At 38.2% G+C, this 24,481-nt stretch overlaps 3 protein-coding genes across 13 annotated transcripts in view; all 3 read right to left on the minus strand.

The window, feature by feature from the left end:
• Positions 1–7,751, minus strand: part of LOC144004843 (kelch domain-containing protein 1-like) — an 8,483-nt gene extending 732 nt beyond the window's left edge. Inside the window, exons 1-12 of the mRNA XM_077502451.1 lie at positions 7,652–7,751; positions 7,445–7,556; positions 6,941–7,011; positions 5,602–5,719; positions 5,358–5,470; positions 5,180–5,270; positions 4,799–4,897; positions 2,668–2,742; positions 2,522–2,580; positions 2,332–2,444; positions 2,094–2,166; positions 854–938 (exon numbers count right to left, since the gene is read on the minus strand). Coding sequence (XP_077358577.1) covers positions 854–938; positions 2,094–2,166; positions 2,332–2,444; positions 2,522–2,580; positions 2,668–2,742; positions 4,799–4,897; positions 5,180–5,270; positions 5,358–5,470; positions 5,602–5,719; positions 6,941–7,011; positions 7,445–7,556; positions 7,652–7,719 — 1,077 coding nt within the window. The 5' untranslated portion in view covers positions 7,720–7,751. The remainder of the gene's footprint in view (positions 1–853; positions 939–2,093; positions 2,167–2,331; positions 2,445–2,521; positions 2,581–2,667; positions 2,743–4,798; positions 4,898–5,179; positions 5,271–5,357; positions 5,471–5,601; positions 5,720–6,940; positions 7,012–7,444; positions 7,557–7,651) is intronic.
• Positions 7,752–8,990: 1,239 nt separating this feature from the next.
• On the minus strand, positions 8,991–19,648 carry plekhm1 (pleckstrin homology domain containing, family M (with RUN domain) member 1). 10 transcript variants are annotated; one of them, XM_077503027.1, is made up of 15 exons: positions 19,427–19,648; positions 18,694–18,868; positions 18,356–18,428; positions 17,766–17,842; positions 17,561–17,650; positions 16,815–17,056; positions 14,992–15,615; positions 14,576–14,864; positions 14,358–14,508; positions 12,030–12,965; positions 10,960–11,105; positions 10,696–10,889; positions 10,096–10,159; positions 9,839–9,996; positions 8,991–9,667 (listed from the first exon to the last, which is right to left on the minus strand). In XM_077503027.1, the coding sequence occupies exons 5-15, from the start codon at positions 17,612–17,614 to the stop codon at positions 9,559–9,561; spliced, it is 2,967 nt and encodes a 988-aa protein (XP_077359153.1). In that variant the 5' UTR covers positions 17,615–17,650; positions 17,766–17,842; positions 18,356–18,428; positions 18,694–18,868; positions 19,427–19,648; the 3' UTR covers positions 8,991–9,558. The 10 variants fall into 10 exon arrangements, with proteins under 10 accessions (XP_077359153.1, XP_077359156.1, XP_077359154.1 ...); XM_077503030.1 differs by lacking the exon at positions 17,766–17,842 and having other exon boundaries at positions 18,694–18,722; XM_077503028.1 differs by having other exon boundaries at positions 17,766–18,428; positions 18,694–18,722.
• Positions 19,649–20,171: 523 nt separating this feature from the next.
• Positions 20,172–24,374, minus strand: cd79b (CD79b molecule, immunoglobulin-associated beta). 2 transcript variants are annotated; one of them, XM_077502605.1, is made up of 5 exons: positions 24,166–24,374; positions 22,311–22,619; positions 21,178–21,296; positions 20,945–20,998; positions 20,172–20,870 (listed from the first exon to the last, which is right to left on the minus strand). In XM_077502605.1, exons 1-5 carry the CDS (start codon positions 24,194–24,196, stop codon positions 20,775–20,777), a joined length of 609 nt encoding a protein of 202 aa, XP_077358731.1. In that variant the 5' UTR covers positions 24,197–24,374; the 3' UTR covers positions 20,172–20,774. The 2 variants fall into 2 exon arrangements, with proteins under 2 accessions (XP_077358731.1, XP_077358730.1); XM_077502604.1 differs by lacking the exon at positions 24,166–24,374 and adding an exon at positions 23,857–24,150.
• Positions 24,375–24,481: the final 107 nt, after the last annotated feature.

Raw genomic sequence — 24,481 nt, forward strand, 5'->3', positions numbered from 1 at the left:
AGCTAGCGAGCGACTAGCTCCCACAGCTAGCGGCTAGCTCCCACAGCTAGCGGCTAGCTCCCATAGCTAGCTAGCGGCTAGCTCCCATCGCTAGCTAGCTAGCGGCTAGCTCCCATGGCTAGCTAGCTAGTAATTGAAATGAACATTTGTTTTTTGGGACAAAACAAAAATGTTTAAATATAAAAATTATTGACACAAGCATTATTTGAAACACTATAATTATGCAAGTTGCTTTGGATGAAGCAGAAATTTCTTAAATTAGTAAAAAAAAAAAAAAAAGTCCAAATGCATAAATTTAGCCAACTCAAAATTTGTTGTTTTTTTTTGTGACAATTATGCTGATTTTCTAATTATGGAGTGTAATAATTTAAATTGCAAATTAATTGCACAAACCGTTTGTGTATTGTACATACTTTCTTTTTCAACATTTCAGTGACGGGATAGTTGATGTAAACATGGGCTCATGAGCAAGTGCTTCGACACCATCTTGTGATATGTCAACATATCACTTTCAGATGACAGATCAATTATTTATGCATTTTTGCCATTGGTGGAAGGTCACCATCACTTTTCCCTGCTCACCACAATCAAGGTCCAGGAAGTGTGGGGAGTTCTTACCGAGTTCGTACCACAGGAAATATTGTCTAAATTTAGTTCCAGGGTCAAAAGAAGACCCGGCAGGAAGCTTTGAGGTGGAGTCCACAGTTCTGGATATATTCAATTGGAATCCAAGTTTCAGGGAATACCAATGAGGCTTTTGTGGCCTCCTTTGATCTTTTGAGTCCTTAAACCACGTTTACATAAAGCTGCACAACATTCCTGTACAGCTACCGTACAGTATGACGTCACCTACCGAATCCATCGTGATGGACAAGTCGCTGCTGCCCCCAAATATGACCACGTCATTGTCGCTCCCCAGACAAGCAGTGTGGCACACCCTGCATGGAGGAAGATGTTAGATAAGATCGAGTTAGCTACAGTAGATCGTAGATAGTCACTAGTCAAGCAGGAAATGCAGATTTGAGCTCAAAACGCAAACAAGAGATAAACATTTAAATGCAGGTTTAAAAACAAAAAACAAAAAAAAGGAGGTGTGGGAGGTGTTACAGAGGGTTCATGTCCTTGAAAGTATGACAACACCTCAAGGCAATAGGTTTAGGCTCCGCCTACTTGTCAAGCTGCGATGTGCGCCTCAGAACGTACATGACGCGGATCACAAGGTCATGTCGTTACAGGCAATGTTCTATTACAACAGGCACGCTTGTCTATATGATCAGTATGTAACATTATGTCCTTAGGGCAGACATTTTGTTTGTTTTGGTTCTCAAAACTGCTTCCCCCCCCCCAAGCATTTTTGTTCGGCAAGCAACTTCGACAGTAAAATAGTACATTAAAAAAAAAATAATAATAATAATAATTAAAAAAAAAAAAAAAAAATGTTATAAATTCTAAAAACTAAAAATAATTTAAAAAAATTAATTGAAATAAACTATAGATTTTAAAAAACGTAGTAACTAAACATAGTAAAAGCAATTTACTAAAATGAATTAATGTATAAATTCTAAAAAAAAAAAAAATCTATAAAAGCAATTTACTAAAATTTAGAAATTATAAAAATAATTTTTTTTTTTTTAAAAAGCTATTTACTAAAATAAATTAAAAAAATAAATCAATTTACCAAGAAATTATAAAAATTCTAAAAAAAACAAAACAAAAAAACCCCAAAGATAAAGCAATTTACTAAAATAATTTATAAATTCTAAAAAAAAAAAAAAAGCAATCTACTAAAATTGATAAATTCTAAAAAAAAAAAAAGAAAGAAAAAGCAATCCACTAAAATAATTTATAAATTCTAAAAAATAAAAACTATAAAAGAAAATGCAATTACTAAAATACATTTTATAAAAAAAACTAAGAAAAAAACAATTAACTAAAATTCTAAAAATTGTAACAAAAAAAAAAAAAAAAAAAAAAAAAAGCAATTAATACATTTTAAAAATTCTAAAGAAAAAAAAAAACCCTGACGAATAAACTCCAATTTACTGTTAAATTCGACCTATGACCCCAATCCTCGTGTCACGTGATGCAGCTACCTGGGCTCGTTGGCGTGCGGGTGACTTATCTCTCGCCACTCTCTCGCCAGCATATCAAACTGCCAGGCGTCATCTGGAAATGACGAAAATACCGAACAGATTAAAAGCCAAGCGGTTCTTGAACCCGACCTTCAACCTTGCACACACCAATAAAATAAATGACCAGATTGCACTCTGTGATAAATAAAATATCCCAGAAAATATTGATAATCAGCCAGTCCTGTCCAACAACACCTACTGAGAGTTTTCCCATCTACGCCCAGACCGCCAAATACGAAGAGGGTGCGATCGGCGATGATGGTCATGGTGTGCATGGAACGACCCAGCGGCATGCGGGATGACAAGGCCTCACTGGAGACCAGGGACACAAATTGGAGCAAATCAATACATAACAAAATACACACAAGAGGAAAGAAGTTGCGTGATACATTTGAGTCCAGTTCCACTCGACCAGGTCCAAGCAGTACATGTCCAACTCGGCACTTTCCTGGAACATATTGAAGGGGGACACATGTGACGGGACGGGAAGATGTTGAATTAAAATGGGAAGTAGCGTGTAAAAATGGCCACCCACCACACCGCCACAAACGTAACCTTTGTTGCCCACCACAGCGCTGGCGTGGCAGCCTCGCGGGAGCGGCGGCTTACCCTGATCGGGAGAGGAGACGCTTGGAATTAAAAGACATAACTCATAATATTAAGAATAAAAAAAAAAAAAAGATAAAGGGACAAAGAAATGAAGGGGGAAAAAAAGAGAAAGAATAAAAGGAGAAAAAAGAAAAGAAAAAAGAAAAGAAAAAAAAAAGAAAAAAAAGAAAAGAGAAAAAAGAAAAGAAAAAAAAGAAAAGAGAAAAAAAGAGAAGAAAAGAAAAAAAAAGAAAAGAAAAAAAAAAGAGAAGAAAAGAAAAAAAAAGAAAAGAAAAAAAAAAAAGAAAAGAAAAAAAAAAAAGAAAAGAAAAAAAAAAGAGAAGAAAAGAAAAAAAAAAGAGAGAAAAGAAAAAAAAAGAGAAAAAAGAAAAAAAAAGAGAAAAAAGAAAAAAAAAAAAGAAAAGAAAAAAAAAAAAAAAGAAAAGAAAAAAAAAAGAGAAAAAAGAAAAGAGAAAAAAAGAGAAAAAAGAAAAGAAAAAAAAAAGAGAAAAAAAGAAAAGAAAAAAAAAAGAGAAAAAAAGAAAAGAAAAAAAAAAGAGAAAAAAGAAAAGAAAAAAAAAAGAGAAAAAAAGAAAAGAAAAAAAAAAGAGAAAAAAAGAAAAGAAAAAAAAAAGAGAAAAAAAGAAAAGAAAAAAAAAAGAGAAAAAAAAGAAAAAAAAAAGAGAAAAAAAGAAAAGAAAAAAAAAAGAGAAAAAAAAGAAAAAAAAAGAGAAAAAAAGAAAAGAAAAAAAAAAGAGAAAAAAAGAAAAGAAAAAAAAAGAAGAGAAAAAAAGAAAAGAAAAAAAAAGAAAAGAAAAAAAAAGAAAAGAAAAAAAAAGAAAAGAAAAAAAGAAAAGAAAAAAAAGAAAAGAAAAAAAAGAAAAGAAAAAAAAGAAAAGAAAAAAAGAAAAGAAAAAAAAGAAAAGAAAAAAAGAAAAGAAAAAAAAGAAAAGAAAAAAAAAGAGAAAAAAAGAAAAGAAAAAAAAAAGAGAAAAAAGAAAAGAAAAAAAAAGAGAAAAAAGAAAAGAAAAAAAAAAGAGAAAAAAGAAAAGAAAAAAAAAGAGAAAAAAGAAAAGAAAAAAAAAGAGAAAAAAGAAAAGAAAAAAAAAGAGAAAAAAGAAAAGAAAAAAAAAGAGAAAAAAGAAAAGAAAAAAAAAGAGAAAAAAGAAAAGAAAAAAAAGAGAAAAAAGAAAAGAAAAAAAAAAGAGAAAAAAGAAAAGAAAAAAAAGAGAAAAGAGAAAAGAAAAAAAAGAGAAAAGAGAAAAGAAAAAAAAAGAGAAAAAAAAAGAAAAAAAAGAAAAGAAAAAAAAAGAAAAAAAAAGGAAAAAAAAAGAAAAAAAAGGAAAAAAAAAGGAAAAAAAAAGAAAAAAAAGAAAAAAAGAAAAGAAAAAAAAGGAAAAAAAAAGAAAAAAAAGAAAAAAAGGAAAAGAAAAAAAAGAGAAAAAAAAGAGAAAAAAGAAAAGAAAAAAAAGAGAAAAAAGAAGAGAAAAAAAAGAGAAAAAAGAAAACAAAAAAAAGAGAAAAAAGGAGAAAAAAAAAGAGAAAAAAGAAAAAAAAGAAAACAAAAAAAGAAAAAAAAAGAGATAAAAGAAAAGAAAAAAAAGAGAAAAAAGAAAACAAAAAAAAGAAAAAAAAAGAGATAAAAGAAAAGAAAAAAAAGAGAAAAAAGAAAACAAAAAAAAGAAAAAAAAAGAGAAAAAAAAAGAGAAAAAAGAAAACAAAAAAAAGAAAAAAAAAGAGAAAAAAAAAGAGGAAAAAAAGAAAAGAAAAAAAGAGGAAAAAAAGAGAAAAAGAGAAAAAAAGAGAAAAAGAGAAAAAAAGAGAAAAAAGGAAAGAGAAAAAGAAAAAAGGAAAGAGAAAAAGAGAAAAAAGAGAAAAAAGGAAAGAGAAAAGGAAAAAAAGAGAAGAAAAAAGGAAAAAGAAAAAAAAGAAAAAAGAAAAGGAAAAAAAGAGAAGAAAAAAAGAAAAAAGAAAAAGGAAAGAAAGAAAGACAAAGAAGAATTTTTACGACCACCACCAAACTTCTGACTTGCCAAATTTGCCACCCAAAATAAGGCAACTTAAAAGTGGAAGCTGACCTTGGTCTCAGGAACGCTCCAAGCGCTGGTGAACGTGTCAAAGACGTTGACTTCGTTGTGCCAGCCCCAGCAGCGAAACAACACGTCACCGATGGTGAGCTAAGATAAACAGATGAGGACAAACATTTCAACACGCCCGCTTATCATTTTCATCACGAGTCAACTGACTCGTCCGCATTGTTGAACACAACTCGACGTCACGCATACTCTTCAAGCGAAGGTAACAATGGGAAAAATTGTCATTTTCTAAATGTATCACGCATTGTTTACATTAGGAAGTAGAGATAGAGTGATGTTTGTGTCAGGTCACATACCGATTATTAGTCATCAAAGAGGCCGATAAACAATATTTGAAGCAAAAACATCAGCAGAAGGATTTACCCAGGTCATCTCTTCGATGATGAAATTTGACGAGTCCATGTTTCTCGCCTCCCGCAGGGTCTTGCATCCGTAACCTCCAAAGTAGACCAACCTGCGATCAAGGACACAAAAAATAAAAATATATTTTTTTTTAAATTCTACATGCTGTGGTTTTATCGCCGACTTTCTCATTTCGGACCTGCCTCCGTGCACCCAGCAGCTGTGTTTGTTCCTCGGCGAGGGCGTCGTTCCTTTGGCGGCCATCACCTTCTTCCACAAGTAGCAATGCTGCGTGAGGTCTACGCTGAACATCTAAAACATACGACACAAAAGAATATGCATGTACATTTTTTGGGTGCTATATTAATGTTCAGAAAAAGAACTTTTTGCATCAGGAGAAATTAGGGAAATACCAGAACGGGACCACACAAAACCCAACTCACTTGGTTGCTGTAAGTGAGGCCGTCATATCCCGCAAAGACGTAGAACGAGCCGTTGACGTAGGAGCCGCAGAAGCCCAACAGGAGAGGCGGCGTTTCCCCGCCCATCACCCGCCGCTGCCTGTTGCAGTGACGAGTACAGCAGGAAAAAAAAGGTGGTCAGCATTCACAAAGGCATTTCATCATTTTAGTAGGGCTGCTTGATTACAAAAAAAAAATCACGATTATTTTGCCAATAATTGAATTCACGATTATTTTTTTTCTACAAAACAAGAAAATGTTTAAGCATTCAAAATAAATAAATACATATTTAAATTCCTTTTGGACCAAACTATTTTTTAAAATTATTATTAATTAATTTATTTATTTATGTTGGCAGAAACCTGGAAGTTTAACCCCTGTGCAGTAGGAGGATTATTTTTTTTTTTTAACAAAACAAGAAAATGTTTACACATTTTAAAAATATTAAGATCAATTAAAAAAATAGATACATAATTATGTAAGTGGCTTTTATTTGGACCAAAGCGAATGTATAATAAAATGTATTTATGTTGGCAAAAATACTTTAGTAGGAACAAGTGCACTGTGCAGTAGGACGATCATTTATATTTTGGTACAAAAGAAAATGTTTAAAATGTAAAAACAAAAAATATTAAGAAAAAAAAATTATACACTATAATCATGCAAGTTCCTTTTGGATGAAACAAAGTTTATTAGTTATTTGTAAAATGTTACCAAAAAAAAGGTGCAAACAAATTTAAACAATTAAAAAAAATAATAATTATTTTTTTTTTTTTACAATTATGCTGGTTTTGTAATTATGGCGTGTCATAATTCAAATTCCATTAAAATTGCACAGGCCTAATATTTAAGAAACATTATAGAAGCAGGGCTGTCAAACCAGTTATTTATTGGCACAATAAAAATTCTAATAAAATTCAACACTGCTCCCATCAAAAATTAATGAGAAAAAAAATATCACATAAAAAGTTGTGAAAATGTCAGAATTTTTTACTTAAAACTGTAAATACACGTCACAAAACTGCCCCCCCCCCCCCCCATCTTACAAATGTTTTAACATAACTTTTTAATTCAACGATTTTAGATATCCCACTAATATTAACTTTGTTTTGTTATTGATAAACAAGACACATTTTACACTTTTTTTTTAACGGCTTTACTTATGTCAACTTACTGAATTAGTTTTAGAGAAGTTTCATAAACAAGGTAAAGGTGATCGGGATGAAAAAAAAAAAAAGTTTGGACATCCCTGCTCTCGTGCTTAATCAGCCAAGGATGTCAGAAGGTCACAGTGACTTGTTTATTTTATTATTTTTTTTACCATGTGCCACTGTCCAAGTCACAGAGCCAGATCTCAGCGCTGGGGAGTATGACGTCCTCGCTGACGGAGGCCTTTAATGACAACACACGCAGACATGTTTTGAACAGACAACTTTTCCTGAAGATGTGATTGGTCTGAATACTTGTGCTTTAAGACAATGACAAATACATGACATCATTTGCTCATGAAAGTTGGCTTACCACTTAACACCCCCTCCCCCTCCTAAAATGAGAGCTACGCCCCTGCCCACAGGTGCAAAACGGTAATGTTATGCCAATCCTGTGATTGACGGCCCTTTTTTTTTTTCTTTTTTTTTTCGTGGGCTCTGTGCCTGACAGTCAAAATACTGGATGAAATACCAGGTAAGACAATAACCACATTGTGAAACGAAGACAGACTGTCAAACAAAACTAAACGAACTAATAAGAACACACAACATAACTAATCATTTCAATAACATCTGTTTCTTAAAACGACTTTTTTTTTTTTTGTTTTTTGTCCTACCTGGAAGCCCCCCCACACGCACAGCGTGTTGTTGTGGATGAACGCAGTGTGTGTGCTTCTTTCCAGCTGCCTCGTCGACGCCGGTATGACCGCCATCCCGCTTCCTGTTGTCCTAAAAGTCGACAAATGAGTAAAAAAAAAAAAAGAAATATAAAACAAAAGGGAGTCGGCAGGAGGTCTTGTAAACGTTTCTCTTTCGGCTTTTACCTCCTCCTCGCTTGCCCGTCTCGTTCGTGCAGCTTTTCACCTGCACAGCGTCCTACCTCTTTGCGCATGCGCAACTCCACTGTTTACAGCCAATTTAATGACTTGTTTTAATTGGTCGTTTAGGAGTTACACAGCTGACCCTGATCACGTGATTGGTGAACCGGCTTCAACGCTAGCTAAAACCGGAAGTTACTGCATTAAGTTACTCGTTTATTTTTGTCCTCAATAAAATACACCATCTGCGGTGTAAATTTATATTATATATAACATAAATATATGTTATATATAACAAATATATATTTATGTTACTCGTACCAGGGTTGGGCAAAGTATGGAATCAAACTTAACTTGCATTTACAGTAGCAACTCCTGTAATATTTATTGCATTTATCTGACCTTTCCCCCCTAGAATTGTTCAATAAAATGTATAATTTTTCAAATTCATTAACTTCAAATATGCAAATACATTTTTAATCATAATGTTAACTTGTATTACAAGAAAAATGTTAAAGGGATACTTTACTTATTTAGCCATTTTTGGCAGTCAAACAATATTTTGCCTAAAATTAATTTGATATTTTCATTAGTTTTCATGTACAGTTAGCACCTTTACATTTTGCTGTCGACTGAAAATGACATCACAAGGGCTCAGGTAACCAATCACAGCTCACCTGTTTTCTAGGTTTGGTCATGTGACATTCACAAGCTGAGCTGTGATTGGTTACCTGAGCCCTTGTGATGTCATGATGTTGCAAAATGTGTTTTTAAAGGTACTAATTGTATGTGAAAAATAATGAAAGTATCAAATGAATTATAGACAAAATATTAACTTTTTATTGCTATAATGGGCTAAATAAGTGAAGTATCCTTTAATATACAGTATTTTTTTTAACATTTATGAAATAATGGGTTAACTATAATACTCTTAAAATAACTATTTTGTTAACTACACATAAAATGACAACACACTTTCATTACAGCAACCTATTTAAAGCATTTAAGATTTGTATTTATTTTATTAGTAGTTAGAACTATAGTATTGGACAAAAATTGGACACTAGAATGTGGTTAATATCTATCAACATTTTTGTTTTGTTTTTAATATAATATTGCTATTCCAAAACGCTGTAACGCCATCACTCCAAGCCGCTACAAGCTTACCTTTGAACTTCGTGCAGAATTCGTCCAATAATTGGGAAACAATCCACTTTTCATATTACTCCTGATTGTGTTTAAAGCCGTAAAAAAAAAAAATAAAAAATAAAAAAATAAAATAAAAATCCACATTAAACCAGAGTATTTTTGAGGTGACAACCTTTCACAATAATGAACAAAACAATTTAAGCTAAACCGAATGTGATAAGACGTTTATTTGTCCGTTAATAAATCAAAACCAAAGTGAGGTCTGCAACTGCATCCTCGTGACTTTAAACTGTGCGAGTGCGGATCAAGGATTTTCAAGTGTCGACGCCGCGCTTTGTTGTGACGCTGTTAAACGCAGACGATGTCAGCCCCGAGTGAGTATCCAGTTAACAGTCGGAGCTCAGTGCAAAGTGTGCAAAATTATTGGTCAACTTCATTTGCTAAATAAATGAGAAAAGTCAGAAAAGCAGCTAGTGTTGCACCAGCTTGAAGAAAAGTCCCATTGGCAAAAAAAAAAAAAAAAAAAAAAAAAATCTTAAGGCACATTGGGACATTTTTTTCGCATGTAAAACTGTCAACTTTAAGACTGTAGGAAAAAAAAAAAAAAAAAAGTTCTCTTGATGAAGATTCAAGATGACTGCCCAAGTCAATAAATTAGGATCATCTGTCCACCTGTCACTTTCACTCATCATAATTGCACTTGAGGTTGCATGTTTTGGCTGCTCCTCCGGAGGAAGAACAAGGGCGCCCCTTATTGGCCTCTCTTAGTCCTGCAGGTCCCTCTCCAGATACTTCCTCATCCGCAGGCAACGAGGACAACAGTGGCCCGGCACCATGCATGTCCGATGAAACACCGCCTTGCACTCCTTGCACCTGCGCAAATCAAAAGTTATTATGGAAACGACACTGATTAGACATTTTTTCCCCCAATATTTAAAATATTAAAAAATAATAACAATAATTTTGTGCTGAAAATGATGATGAAAAACTTTCCTTGACGAAATGATCACCGATTTCCACACTGGTCCACCGAAGCGACATTACCTGGCGGTGCTGTCGAACTGAAAGGGGAAAATGATGTCGTCGCTGTGGCACATCTGGCAGATGAAGCCCCGCTGGGAGCACAGGTCACAGGTGAACACGTGGCTGCTAGCGAAATGGCACAGTGACGCCAGGTAGGGGGTGTATTGGTTCTCGGCAATCTGGAGGAGAAGACCGTGACGTTTGGAGGATCAGTTTTTAAATGTGACCAGTCCTAAACGGATTTGGAGTGATGTCATGTGATTGGAGTCGGTGCATACCTCCCGCAGATCCCTCACGCTGTACAGGCTGCTGGACTCCAGCAAGTAAGTTCGCTGTTCCATCCTGGCGGGAACGTACACAAAATGTTACCTGGCTGGCAGCAAAGGGCGGGCGGGACATCTAAACTAGGGATAGACCGATAATCGGCCGGGGCCGATTATCGGCGCCGATATTTGGCATTTTGACAAATATCGGCATCGGCATGTTTTGAATCTGAAGGCCGATAAAGCTCACTGAGCAGGGGATACTTGTGAACGTAGCGAATTTGGGGTTTTCATCGGGATTTGTAAGATGTTCGCAGTCAGTTTTTATTTGTCGTAAACACATTTGGAACATATTCACACAATTTTTCACCGCAAAAATCTTTTTGAAACGTTTTTACGAACCCTAACAAAAACCCCAAATGAGCTACATTCACATGAATTTGTTACTCAGTGAGAAATTATATATAGTTTGAAAGAATTCCCCCCCCTCCCCATTTTACTGCAAATGAATATCGGCTTGAAATATCGGTTATCGGCCAACTTGACTACAAATAATCTGTATCGGTATCGGCCTTGAAAAAACCATATCGGTCTATCACTAATCTAAACACGCACCTGGCTTGGAGCATCTTGCAGGCTCCGCTGCGGCAGGTGAGCAGGTAGTCGCCCAGCAGCCGCAGCCGCCGCCGCAGGCTGTGCACGAGAGCCATGGACTCGGAGTGCGTCAGCAAATCGGGATTGAGCTGGTCCAGGTTCAGCAGAGGCTCCTGCTCCACTTGAGCCAGCAGCCACAGCGCCCTCCTTGACACCTGGACATGCACATAGGCACGCGTCAACATAAGGGAATGGACAAAAAAACAGACAGAGGCGCACACCCACCTCGCGTTTATTGAGGTCCCAGTTGTGCAGCATGCGCGAAGGGATGACGGTGGTGTCGCCGCGGTGACAGGAATCGCAGTAGTACTGGCCGGAGAACTCGCACAGGCGGGCTCGTCCCAGCGACGGGCCGATCTGCTGGGAGCAGCCTGGTCATAACAAAGCAATATTTGCTGTCACTATCAAATATTTTTGGATCGATTCATCGGATTCAGTTTAATTTTGTATTAAAATGTATTACAAAAACATTTTTTACACCCGATTACTGTTTATTAACCAGTGATTGGTGTTTATTTCGTATTTCATATTCGTATAGTGATTAACAAAAAGGGCGATTAATGTTGTACTGTGTTACCGGTTCGGTCACTGTTTTTCAAAATAAAAGTGAATGTTTGCGAATGTCTTATTTTGATTAAACACAGAAGTCATGAAGGACTACGGAAATCCGTGAACAATTACTGTTGATATGCTGATATCACAGGATTTGGACAATTAAAAATTTAAAAATGGCTCCAAATGATTATTATTAAAATAGTTGTCGACTAATTTGATAATCGATTACTTGCCGATGAATCGATTAATTTTGACAGCTCTACAAATCAAAGTACGTGTAGTATGTGCAGAGTTTAGGATATATTTAAACCTTAAGACTATCTAAATAGGAAAGTAGTAATTAGTGTTTAAACTTGGGCAAGCAGCAACATGATCATAGTTTGTGGTATATTTAAGATTTAAACTGAATCAAGGGAAGGCAATTCCACATCTTGAATCACGAGTGAAAATGCAAGAGAAATTGATGACAAATGTTTATAATTGCCTACAGATACAACGCAATGGCGCCAAAATACGACTTTTCTACTGCCTTAAAGAAGCTCCTCCCCTCACTTCAGCATCAAGATGCCACAAGATGGCGCCAAAGCACTACATTCCTAATAGAAGGAGTTGTGGCACAATCTTGCATTTCGGAAAGCAAAAGAACAAGGAAAAGGCAAGTTTTCAATGATTATCAGAGATTAGGTACCCAAAAAAATTCAATTTGTGTTACTTTTAATACTTTGGTGGTCGTGCATTACCTGCACATTTGAAGCCCTGCATGTCCAGTCCCTTCTGCGAGGGAACAGTGCACAGATGTACCAGCAGCACGCCATCTTCTTTGAGTCTGTGCTGAACCAGTCTGTGCAGGTTTCCGCCACCATTCTGGCCAACCGCCACCGCCTCCTCGCCGCTCTCCAAGTACGAATCCAGAGCGCCGCGGATCAAAGCCCTCCAGGAGTGCGCCTCCTCCGCGCTTTCGGCCCGCAGTCGAAGTGTCTCCCTAATCGTCAGGAGTTTAAAGAAGTTGGGTCCGCCCGTTGCAACGTCGGGAACCACGTCCCGGACTTCCTGGATGGGGACCGTCATCCGCAACGACTTGCTGCCTTCTTGCACCCGGAAGCCTTTCAAAGCCTCGAGCGAGAGCGAGAAGACGAGCGGGATCCACGAGCGAACGTCGGCGTCCGAGCAACAATACAGCACCGCTTCTTTGATGGCGTCCCTTTCCAAATCCGCCGTTCGAGTCCAGTTGAACTCCTGAGGCGGAGGCGGCGAGGAGCGTCGCTCGGGGCTGCACGAGGCGGAGCACGGGAAAGAAACGCCGCCGTCATCCGCGCAGTTCTCGCCGGGCAGCTCCAGAATCTCCCACTGCTCGTCCACGCGGGTGGCGGGCCGGCACTTGTTGACCGTCTCCACCACGCGGTCCACCCAGTCCTCCGCCTCGTCCCGGTTGGCGGCGCGCAGGTAGAGACGCTTGCCGGGAAAGGCCAGCTCGAAGCGGCCGTCGGGCGAGGACACGCGGGCGTCCTCGCACCGCAGCAGGGAGCAGTTGTCGGCGCACGTGCGCTCCTCGGCGTTGAGGTAGAGGCGGAACTCGAAGGGCGACAGCTCGCAGTAGTGGTCCCGCCAGATTCCCATGGCGCCGCGACGCTCCAGGTGGCCGAGCTTCAGCAAGCCTCGGAAGGGGTTGGAGAGGCCTAGACAAAGCGGACGCAGACGAGACACAGTTTAAGACGGTAATCTGAATAACCGTTGCACCTCAACTGTATGCCTTTAGAATAGATTAGTGGTTTTAAGAAGAAGAGGAAGAAGAAGAAGAATTCTAAATAAAGATTTATGCACATACAAATTAACATCAACATAAAGTGTCATGTTTTGGGATGATAGTAAAGCTCTGCTCTCAAAAAGAAAATGAACTGAATTTTAAATAAAGTTTTCAAGTGATTTAGGTGGCATATGACAAGTGATGCTGGATTTTTCGGACACTGAAACTGAATAGCCTGCTGAATATAAAATTCATTTTATGAACTTACATTTTTTAGAAATATTTACATATACTTTTTAAAATCACACGTACCTCCATTTGCGAACCACTGGATTAGATAACCTTTATTAGAAAAAAAAAAAATGACAGGGGTGTGGCCTCACGATTGCCATCTTATCTGTGTTTAATGTAAATGAAATATTTGCAAACATACAATGCTCAACATTTTTTTGTCTAGTTTCTGACATATTACAGACTAAACCAGTATCAAGATCGATTTATATATGTCAATTTTCTGCAATGTCAATTTGAAACGATGTCCTGAGTGTTAAATGGGAAGTCAACCCCAAAAATATTTTTTGACAATAATATGTTTGATGCACTGGGATCGGCTGGCAACCAGTTCAAGGTGTCCCCCGCCTACTGCCCATAACCCACTGGGATGGGCTCCAGCACCCCCCGCGACCCTTGTGAGGAGCAATCGGTTTAGAAAATGGATGGATGGATGTTCTATGCAGCCCCACTCGTCTAAATATGGTATTCTGGTTCATATTACATTAGTGGAATATGAGTTAATAAGCAGCAAAATACAGCCGTTTTTATCCAATCACAGCACAGTTTCAGAAAACAGGTGAGCTGTGATTGGTCGTTGCCTGAGCCCGAGCAACATTGATGTCACCTTCAGTTGACAAGTGGCAAAATGGCCACCCCCAAGATGGATAAAAATGGCTAGATTTTGCTTCATAACTCATATCCCAAAAATGTATTATATTAATCAGAATGTCATGTTTAGACTAGTGAGGTAATATAATATATTATTGTCAAGAAACGTTAAGTGACAATCAGCAAATAAATATATTACCAAAAGAATTGCAGCCTTAAAAACAGGCAATACTATTTTTTTTTTTAAATAATGTTTTTGTCCCGCCCTAAAACCTGCTGATATAATTCTTAGTCATGACATCACTTCCATTTCGGTTTAACATCAACAAGTCTGACTCACTCAGGTGACGTCTGGAAAGACGAGTTAGAAAAGTGATTGCCGGAGGGAAAGCACCTGTTCTTGGTGTCATGTGAGGTCACGGCAAACCGCCAGATTAGTTACCAATTTGACGGCGGTGCACAACACTTGGCGTCGATTCTGCAGGTGGAGCGGGAGGAGGCGCAACAGGCGGGGGCGTCGGCTCCTCGTGGTCCGACTGCTCGTCCACACGGGGCTTGTAGATATCTTCGTCGGAGATCCAGGAGCGAGAGTGCTAAAAAAATAGATATATATTTTCATTCAAAAAGTCTTTCCGTATTTTTTTTTAACTGTTCGCTCACCAGGAGGGAATCGGATGACAGCTCCCCGCTCTCAACTCCTTCCTCTCTGCAGTCCAGCTCGGCCTTCTCCGGGACCGTCGTTACAGCAGGCGGCTCAACGCGATTCCGGCGGCGCGATGGCGGGTCAGCGAGCGGCGGAGGAGGCGGCGGCGGCTCGGTGTCGGACAGAGCAGAACTGGGCGGCTGGTCGCTGTCGGAGAGGTGATCGACGCCGGAGCTGGAGACGAAGGAGTCCTCGCGCATGGAATCCTGACTGGAGTTGCCGTTCTCTTGGAGCTTGGGAGGCGATCTGAGGAGACAAATTCACATTTGGCTACTTTTCATGCTGGTGATTTCAAAAATGCTATCAATTCGTTCAAGTTTCTCAGGATAATGTGACATGTGCACGTTGGTGTTCAATAATGGCTGATGCTTACTCTTTCAGAGGTGCCTTCGTGCTGCCGCTGATGTCGCAAGAGGACCACTGCTCGCCGGCGGGGCTGCGGGGGTCTTGCCCCTGTAGGAGGCTGTCTGAGCTCAAACTGGAGGAGAGCTGGGAGGAGCCTGTGGTATCGAGGCTCAGCGTGGACGAGTTGAGAGCTCCGGCGCCCCCCCGGGCCCTGCGGGACGCCGTCCCGATCGGCGGCCCTGCGTCGGACGATCCCGACGACTGCGACACCGTGTCCCACGGGTCTTTGCACGCGAGCCGGTCCGCCGCCCCGTTGACGGACGGGTCCGGGGAGTCGGCCGGGCATGGGCCGCAGAGTCCGGCCAGACTGAGCGGCGTGGTGGTCCACTGATTGAGGACGGCCGACTTGTACGAGAGGTTGAAGGTGAGCGAGGCCAGGCCCTGCAGGTAGCTGAGCAGGACGTCCCGCTCCTCGCCGTTGAGCAGCAGGGCGCCGGGCTGATAGTGCGCCCGCAGCTTGGAGTTCTCCCGGAACAGCGACAGCAGGTAGCACTCCAGCAGGCCGTGATTGAGGGCCAGACGGAGCCACGCGCGGCACCGGCCCACGTCCGTGCCCACGAAGCTGATCTTCTCCAGCTCCGCGATCACATCTCTGCGGGTTGAACAAAGAGGACAAACACGTCTTTACTGATCGCTTCACTTTTCGCGGCCTCGCTGTTTCACAGAACTTTTTTTTGTGCAATTTTGCATGCATTTTTTTTCCTTTTACAGTAATGTACCTATTTTAGAAAAATTTATGAAGGTACGAATATTTTAGAATGGTTAAACATTTTATCTTGAAAACAAAACGGTCCCTAAAAGAGATTTGACGTTTTATTATATTGAAAAATTTTCCACTTTAGCTAGGAAAAAGTACAACTATTCTATCTTTTGAAAAAAAAAAAAAAATTACTCATTATTATAACTTTGGGAAAAAAATAAATCTAAAAAAAAATCCCGATTTCTCAAGTAAATACTAGATTTATCTAATTTTTTAAAATGACTTATCAGTAATTTGAAAATATAATACGTTTTATCTTGGAAAAAAAATATCTAAGAAAAATGCTACTTTTTTTTTTTATTTAAAAATATGAGGATTTTTTTTTCCTGAAACAAACACTTTTTTTAAATTAAATTTTAACCTTTATTTTAGAAAATATTCTACTTTTTATTTAGAAAACGTTCAACAGTTCTTTAAAAAATAAAATAAAATATGTAAAAATATGACCCAAACATACATGTGAAAACTAGACCACTTTATGTGGAAATTTTTATATGAACATCTTTGAAAGAAATATATTTAGGCCTTTTAATCATAAAAACACCTTGCTTTTGAATTTTGAAAAAAAAATATTTTAGAATATATACATTAGTTTTGATCTAAAAAAAAAAATTACAACAACAAAATACGAAAATAAATATGCAACAGTTCATCAAAAGTAAGTACTTTCCAAGGTTTGAGGGCTGGTTAAAAAAAGAAAAGAAAAAAAAAAAGTTGTGCTTGGTCACGAGAAGGCTGCATGTTCACTCGCGCTTATCAAGCACATTCGCAAACAATTGAAACGTCCCGCTTCATTTAAATCGCATATATGCTCTTAACTAAAGTATATAAAAATATAACCTTTTATCAAAAAAAGTGATCTAAAAAAGAATTATATGGCTTCATTTCATCTTTAAGAAAGAAAAAACAGCTAATTCTTGCAAAATTCTGACCATTTTCCCCATTTTTTTTGCAGTATAGCTCTTCAGTGTGGCACCAATACTCTTCTAGTTGTGTATTGCAATCACAAACACGCTAACAGCGGGACTCACCGATGGGTGACGGTTTTAAGGAGGCTCCAGAAGAAGGGCTGCGGCAGGGGTCCGCGATCGCCTTTCCTGCCACGGCCCCCGGCCTCCCAGCGGACGTACTTGCTCTTGATGCCGTGGACGAAGATGGCCTCCAGCGCGCAGCACAGCAGGTTGGCATCGCCGTCCTCGCTGGTGACCACCGCGTCCGACGTCACGTAGCGCCTCTGCAGGGCTTTGAGTGACTTCGCCAGCTTCTCCTTGATCTGTGCGACGGCGAGACACGGGGGAACTTTACGACCACTTCCTCCTTTTATTTCATTTTCAAGGAAAAACATGTGGTTCTGATTTGCAAACTGATGAATAGCTTTTGAGCGGAGACGTGTGCAGATATGTCATGTGCAGGCAAAAATGTCACTCAAGTCCACTCAAGCCTTGCTGGAGCGGGATCAATGGCCATGTGCTTACTATGCAACATTGTGTCTACAGTCACATGATGGCAAGAAAAAGAATGTGAACACATTCTGGGATTTGCTTTAATTCTGCTTCTATCAAACAACCAGCCAAACCAGCCAAAATATGTCTGTTGAGAGACCCAACTATTTGTAAACAATTAAAAAAGACATTTGCTACGATAACTAAATCTCAAGGCTCCTTAATTGTGCGTCTATTCCTGCCTCTTTAAACTGGGATTATCTGTTAATCTAATCCCAATGACACTAATAATAAAACAGACAGGAAGTTAGGTTTTTTTTTACATGAAAACTTACCTGTTTGACATGTTTAGCCTCCTGCGGCGCATCTGGCGAGTTTGTGGCTAACATGGCACCTCCTCCAAGCTTCTATACTGGCATGGCATGCTGCAAAGGAACAACACATGCACGCACGGAGAGAAAGAGCGAGTCAGAGAGTCATGACACTTCAGGCTGAGCCGTTTCAGTGACGGAAAAAACACAAGCGTGACATGTGACCAACCGTTAGCTTCTCCTTCCCCACTGGTGTCGTGCCAGTGAGCCACTCGTCCCTTTTCCATCGTGAGTCTGTTTTTGGAACTGCTTTTAAACCGTCACAGAACATTCTTTTCTCAGGAACAGTAATTTGATCCATGAAAATTGATTGTTAAATTATCATTTTCATCTCAGCAGAGCTGGGTACCGGTAATTAAAACAATTTTCTAGTTTATTGGTCAGGACGATTTTTTTTAAGTGACTTTTTGGGGCTCTCATTGAAAGTTTGTCCTGGCTGACATGCAGAATTTGCACTAACATGGCTGCAAACAGACACGGCGCTAGCTAGCTGTCAGCGGTGCGAGCTAACGTTCTACTTAAGTGACTCTCCTCATCCTTCTAGCAATTATTATTCAAAAACAAGTAATTCTGCGACTTTAATTCTTGCTGACAAATAGATGACACAAGTGCAACCTTTTTCACATTGTTCCCTATGACAAGAAATGAGACTTACTGATGGCAATCATACAGTCATTAATCAATAACATTGAAAATGGTGCCCATAAATTGTTCATCCATCAAAGTGAGAAATATTTTGCTACGGTCGCCTTGCCTCACCTGTACGATACTACACGACCAAAGAGCTGCAGACAGGTGAAGAAAAATTATAGGCTGAGAAATTCCCCATTATCTGTAAAGAAAGTATATTATTATTGTTTCTGTGGCACATTAAAAATGGGGGAGTTCTATTTTGGCTGGAATATTGACTTAAATTATTTTATGTTTCATGTTTGTTTATGTTATGCTTATGTTGTATATGTCTCACAAAGTTTGTTGCATTTGTACTTATATGACTTTTTGCCATCTGCATTTGCAGTCAGGTCATTTATGCAAATTAGAAAGTGTTTTTACACTTATTTTAAACTGGTTTTGCAGAAATTCAGTTTTGGGCTCACCTGTCACAGTCCTTCCTGGACCATGATTTCTGAAAACAACACATAAGCAAACGGCAAGGGTGTGCATTAAAAGAATAAACTAGATATAAGTGAATAAAATCTGACATGTAATTTCTAGGCCACAAACTCCAATGTTCCGTTCGTTCCGCCTCCAAGGACCAGCAAACATTTTCTTCTGGGTCAATTTGACCCAGACAAGATTCGTTTTTCCAAAAGTGTCAGAAACGAGGAAGGGGGGTGGGTGTATAAAAAAAATAAAATAAAATAAAACAAAACAACACACAAAAAAAGATAAATCAATTATTACCCCTCTTATTGCAACAATACTAAATAAACCACAAAGTATCCAAAATTCGCCTCGCAAAATAAAAAGGAAGGTTTGAAAAGTACACAGTCATGTGATACTCTGATTAAAGCAGAAGAGTCCAAATCTCAACTCCACTCAACATGATCCAATCTAGATAACACCACAATGATTTGGCAATTACTAGTAAGTTTCAACAACCAAACGAACTCGTTCAGCTCACGCATCGAGTCTTGTCCACTTCCTGTAACGCCTAAACTTTTCTCATGTTAGCCTCTGACGGCTTACAAAAGTGCATAAACTCGAAGATAGAGATTAATAAACACAAACACAACAGATTTAAAGAGTATTAAGTAATGTTAATAATGGGTAACTATAAACTAGCCCAACAGCTACATCATCATGTCATTGCTAGCTTAGCATTCTCACCGAGATGCCGACTTGTCTTTCCATTTAGGTCCAAGACAGCCAAAAAGTGTAAAGCAGGAAAGGGGACGTCGGGTTTAGTTAGTCCGTACGCGTTTCGGCCATCGCTCTATGCCCTAAAACGTTTTTTTTTTTTTTTTTTTAAAGTAACAAAATGAGCACCTACACTCGTTGTTTGTTTACTCCAGACGGCGACGAAATGTACGAGGAACCGAAGAAGTGCATCATGGGAAAAACAGCACACGGTGTGTTCACTTCCAGTTGGCAGTTTTTAAGCCACAATAATACCATTTGGAAAATGTCTCTCAATTTTCTGAAACTCCATTTTAAAATTATCTATACAATCACAATTACAAGTGAATAGAAATAAATTGGTAAAAAAAAAAAAAAAAAAAAAAACGCAAAATGATAACTAGTGTGAAAAGTACCTTCTGTGATTAAAAGGAAGGATTACGAGTCTCCCTAAAGGCAGCGCGGTGTCAGGCTCCACACGTGACAATTGCTGATGGTGCGTTCAAATAAATCGTATACAGTATTTATAAACACAAAATACTCAATAAAATTACTAAAGATGAGTGTGATTTTTGAGACTTGGGGGGGGGGGGGGACCTCAAAGACAGTAATCATGTTTTTAATGGTAGTGAGTGCACAGCAACAGCACAAAGATAATTTCAATCAGAAATAATTAATATATCAATAAAATACGTAACAACAAAATTAAGAAGAAATAAATACAACAAAAACACTATTGGATTTAAAAAAAAATATTTAATGAAGTAAAAATATTTTATACTGTGTACAAATAAATGCAACGACCCAATTTTATGCATGATAGAGTCAATACTGAGATATATGTTCAATAAATTAGATATTATACTTAAATTCAATTTAAATTGGACTCTTTTTATACCACTGGGTGCATATCACAACTTTGAATTTAATAACAGATTACTAATTATTTTAGTTACCATAAAATATCTGTTTAAAAAAAAAAAAAAAAGGCTTAATTAGCATAAAACATCTGTAAACAATAATTTAGGATTAATTACCATAAAATGCCTGTCAAAAAATTCTTTAAAATATAAAATAAAGAGTTCACCCCCACAATTATTATTTATGTAAAAACAGGATTGTATAAAATGACATATTTATACATATATATATATATATATATTTTTTAACCAAAACATGACAAAGTAATAACTCAGCAAAGAACGGCAACAGATGCTGAATGTGACGTCAATGCCACGTGACAAGGAGCGTTCAAAAAACTTACAACTCACGTTTTGTCCCCCTACTAGCGATAGCATGGATGATAGCACGCACACAAGTTACAACAATCCCCACCACGTCACTCCCACGGGGCCTCGGCGCAATCGTCAGTCGTGGCGTACACCGCCAGTTCCTCGTACAAGTCCCCGCCTCCGTATGCCTCGATGGTCAGGCCCTGTCCACACGCACACAAACGCACGTGTTGCATTACATTGTAACTTGTGTACCTGATGTTGTGGCCTAGCTTACCTCGTAGATGTGTTCGATTTCGGGCTCCTCGTAGATGAGCTCTTTACTTTTCAACTAGTCGCCAAAAGGAGAATGAACGTGAGCGGCAATTCAAAATGGCCGACTTCCTGTTTGATTTTCGGCACGTTGTGATACACATGAACACAATTTGTAGGCCAAACAAGTTGTCTACTGCAGCTGTTTGAAAGACGACTAACTAGAAATCTAAGCTGTTTTTGTTGTTGTCTTCTCACCATTTTACGATTACGTTGAAATAACAGTGCCACGATGACGGCGAGCATCAGGCCCTGAAGGACAATAAAACCGTCCTTCATGTTGCTTCGGTGCATTGCCTGTGCTCTGTTCACGGGCCCTGTGTCAGGAGCAAAATTACAAGTTGATTTATGAACAAAAATACACCCCCAAAACACAAGCACAACACAGTTTTTTTTCAGAACTTTTCTCACTTTTAACGTTAATAATTCAATTTAAAAACAAATGTTTAAAAGGCAAATTAAAATGAGTTTCAGGAATTTCTAGCAAGTGTTGGCTGTGTTGTACATGTGGAAGCAATCTCCTATATTTATACAATCTGGGCTTTGTAGCTTATAGGGTAGCAAGACCCTTTCTCGTGGCAAAAAACAGTCAGCCCAAAAGAAAAAAAGTATCTGGAGGAACCTGTGGCAAGTAGTGGCAGGGAAATTGTGGCAAGAGCTGCATTGTACATGTAAAAACGATCTCCCACAAAACAAACAAGAAAAAAGGTCAACCTTCCATTAAACATTTACACTTTTATCACAAACGACTTAATTTTTAGAGATTTATAGATTTTCCAGGAATTGTTGTCAAATGTCTGTATGAAGAAAACAGCACCTGTTTTCTGTTTATAAACCCCCAAAGTCCAAATAGTTCATGTTTTATTTTTTGGGAAACAACAAAACTTCAAACGCAAAAGTTTTTTTGTTTTTTTTGTTTTTTTTCACCAAGATTGGAGATGACAGTCATACTTGGGGCACCACCAGCACTTGCCACAAGTCTCTGCAACTGCTTTTTTTTTTTTTTGCGTTTGCAAGGAAAAGGTAGCATCTCACCACACTATAATCTCACAAAACAGACTTATGAAGAATATGGGAGATTGCTGTCAAGTGGAAGTCACAGCCAAAACTTGCCACAAGTTCCTCCAGATCCTTACTGCATTTTTCCGGCTGGGATATATTTTATTTGGACCAAAAAAGGCTTGCATTTTCCCATTTTTTAACTCTACAAGTAAGACATATGAAGAACATGGGAGATTGCTGTCACATGTAGGATCACTTGTATTGTTCACATTTATAGAAAACCCTTTTTTATTGAAAAAGAAGATCCACTGTTTGGAGTTTCAACCTACTGGCAACTTGCAGCTGAGTGCCGGCCCCCCACGTCTCGTTGATGCGGCAGAAGTAGACGCCGCTGTCCTCAAATCTCAAATCGTGCAGGATGAGGAAGGCGTTGAGCGTGAGGTCTTTGTCGCGAGTCACGGCGTTTTCCAGCAGGCGCCACTCAGCGACGTCTTGGTCGTAGCGGGCGGCCTTGTACCAGCTCGCCTCGGCCGGCAGGTGCTGCTGGGAGGAGGCGCAGTAGATGGTGACGAACCGGCTGGGCCTCACCCCGTAGAAACGCGGCTTCTGGGTGATGGAGAGCTCGCGGCTCACAGCGGCTGAAATGATTCCAGTCCACTTTTTGAAACAGATAAATCCAAATAATCCCAAAGTCCTTCGACTCAGCTAATGATAGGTAATTTCTTCATTTATATTTTCAAAAGGTATCATAGTTTCGACAGTCTATAAAAATCTACAAAAGTGAATTAGCCAATGCAGGAAAAATGAGTTGCAGGAATTTCTGGCAAGTATGGTGTCATCCATGTGACAGCAAATTGCCAAATTCTTAATGTGTTTGGGCTATTGAGTGGCAAGGACTTTCTTAGAAAAAAAAAAACATCCCAGCCCCCCCCCCCCCAAAAAAAAAACAAAATAAACTGCAGGAATTGGTGGCAACTACTAGCTGTGTCCTACGAGAAAACAATCTGCCATAAAACAAAAAATAATTTTCCATTAAACCATTGTACTATTTCACAAACATAAATATTTGGTTTTATAAAGAATTATAGATTATTTTAAGTTGTCATGTTTCCTGCATGCTTCTTTTATATTTCAGAGTAGGATGTGTGATGAATTCTAGGAAATAAAAGACTTGCATCTTGCCACAGATTGACCCCACCTAATTTTAAAAAGAGTGTTTATATAGAATATTTATTGTCATCTATAAAGCCCTAAAAAACAAAAAAAATTGATTTTGTGGAAAAACTGCAAAAGTTTTATAGGAGATTGCCGTCACATGCAAGGCACAACCATTACTTGCCACAAGTTCCTGCAGCTCGTTATGTTCTTCCAGATTTTTTTTATTTTCTTTTCTTTTTTATTATTAGCATGAAAAGGCTTACGTTTTTATACCCTAGAATTCAACAACCCAAATGTGGTAAAAATAAATAAATAAATAAATAAATAGGGAAGATTGCCGTCACTTGTAGGACAGCCAGTACTTCCCACAAGTTCCTGCAGATTCTTATTCAATTTTACGGCAGTGATGTTTACGTCTTACATCTTTTCTACCTCGTAGCATAGACTTATAAAGAATACAGATTGCTGTCACGCATAGGAAAAGACTAACAAGCTTTTTAAGAGCTAAACTAACCTAAAAAAATGATTATTTTTAATAGGTTATTCATATTTATACACACATATCTATCAATAAACACACAATATAAAAATACATACATGAAATTAACAATAGGTAAAATAAGGCTACTACTAAGACTAACTTCCTCTTTCCACCAGATGTCCAGGAAGTGAAGCGAGTTTGCCAAAATAACACACAAAAACAAAATAATATTTTACCTGACATGTTGAGCAGCGTTAGCGCGCACAATCCACACAGAAGCCAGCGCATGATGGGCATGCAAAGACACAAACACAAAAAGGATTAATCCGAGCGTTGAATGAAATGTGTGCATGAAAAGTGGTGACGGTGTGCAGTCATGAGGAGAAGAGTAGTCACACTTTCACTTGTGATGCAAATAAGAAGGCAGAGCTGGAAACACACTCACAAACAAACTCAACTCAGCTCAACTCAAGTTTAAGTCAAATGAGTATTTTTTTTTTTTCCCTTAAGGCATAACAATAAAATATGAATCTGTGATTTATTACCTGTTGTCAATTTTTTTTTTGGCATGTTCATCTTAGCAAGAAAATAATTCTTGCCACCCTAATAGCCTCCACACTTGCCAGAAATTTCTTCAAGGGATACTTTACTTATTTAGCCATTTTTGGCAGTCAAACATTAATACTTTGCCTATAATAAATTTGATATTGTCATTATTTTTCATGTACAATTAGTACCTTTAAAAACACATTTTTGCAACTTGCTGTCAACTAAAAATGACATCACAAGGGCTTAGGTAACCAATCACAGCCCAGCTTGTGAATGTCACATGACCAAACCTAGAAAACAGGTGAGCTGTGA

The sequence above is a fragment of the Festucalex cinctus genome, chromosome 17, assembly GCF_051991245.1.
Source record: "Festucalex cinctus isolate MCC-2025b chromosome 17, RoL_Fcin_1.0, whole genome shotgun sequence".
Classification (NCBI taxonomy): domain Eukaryota; kingdom Metazoa; phylum Chordata; class Actinopteri; order Syngnathiformes; family Syngnathidae; genus Festucalex; species Festucalex cinctus.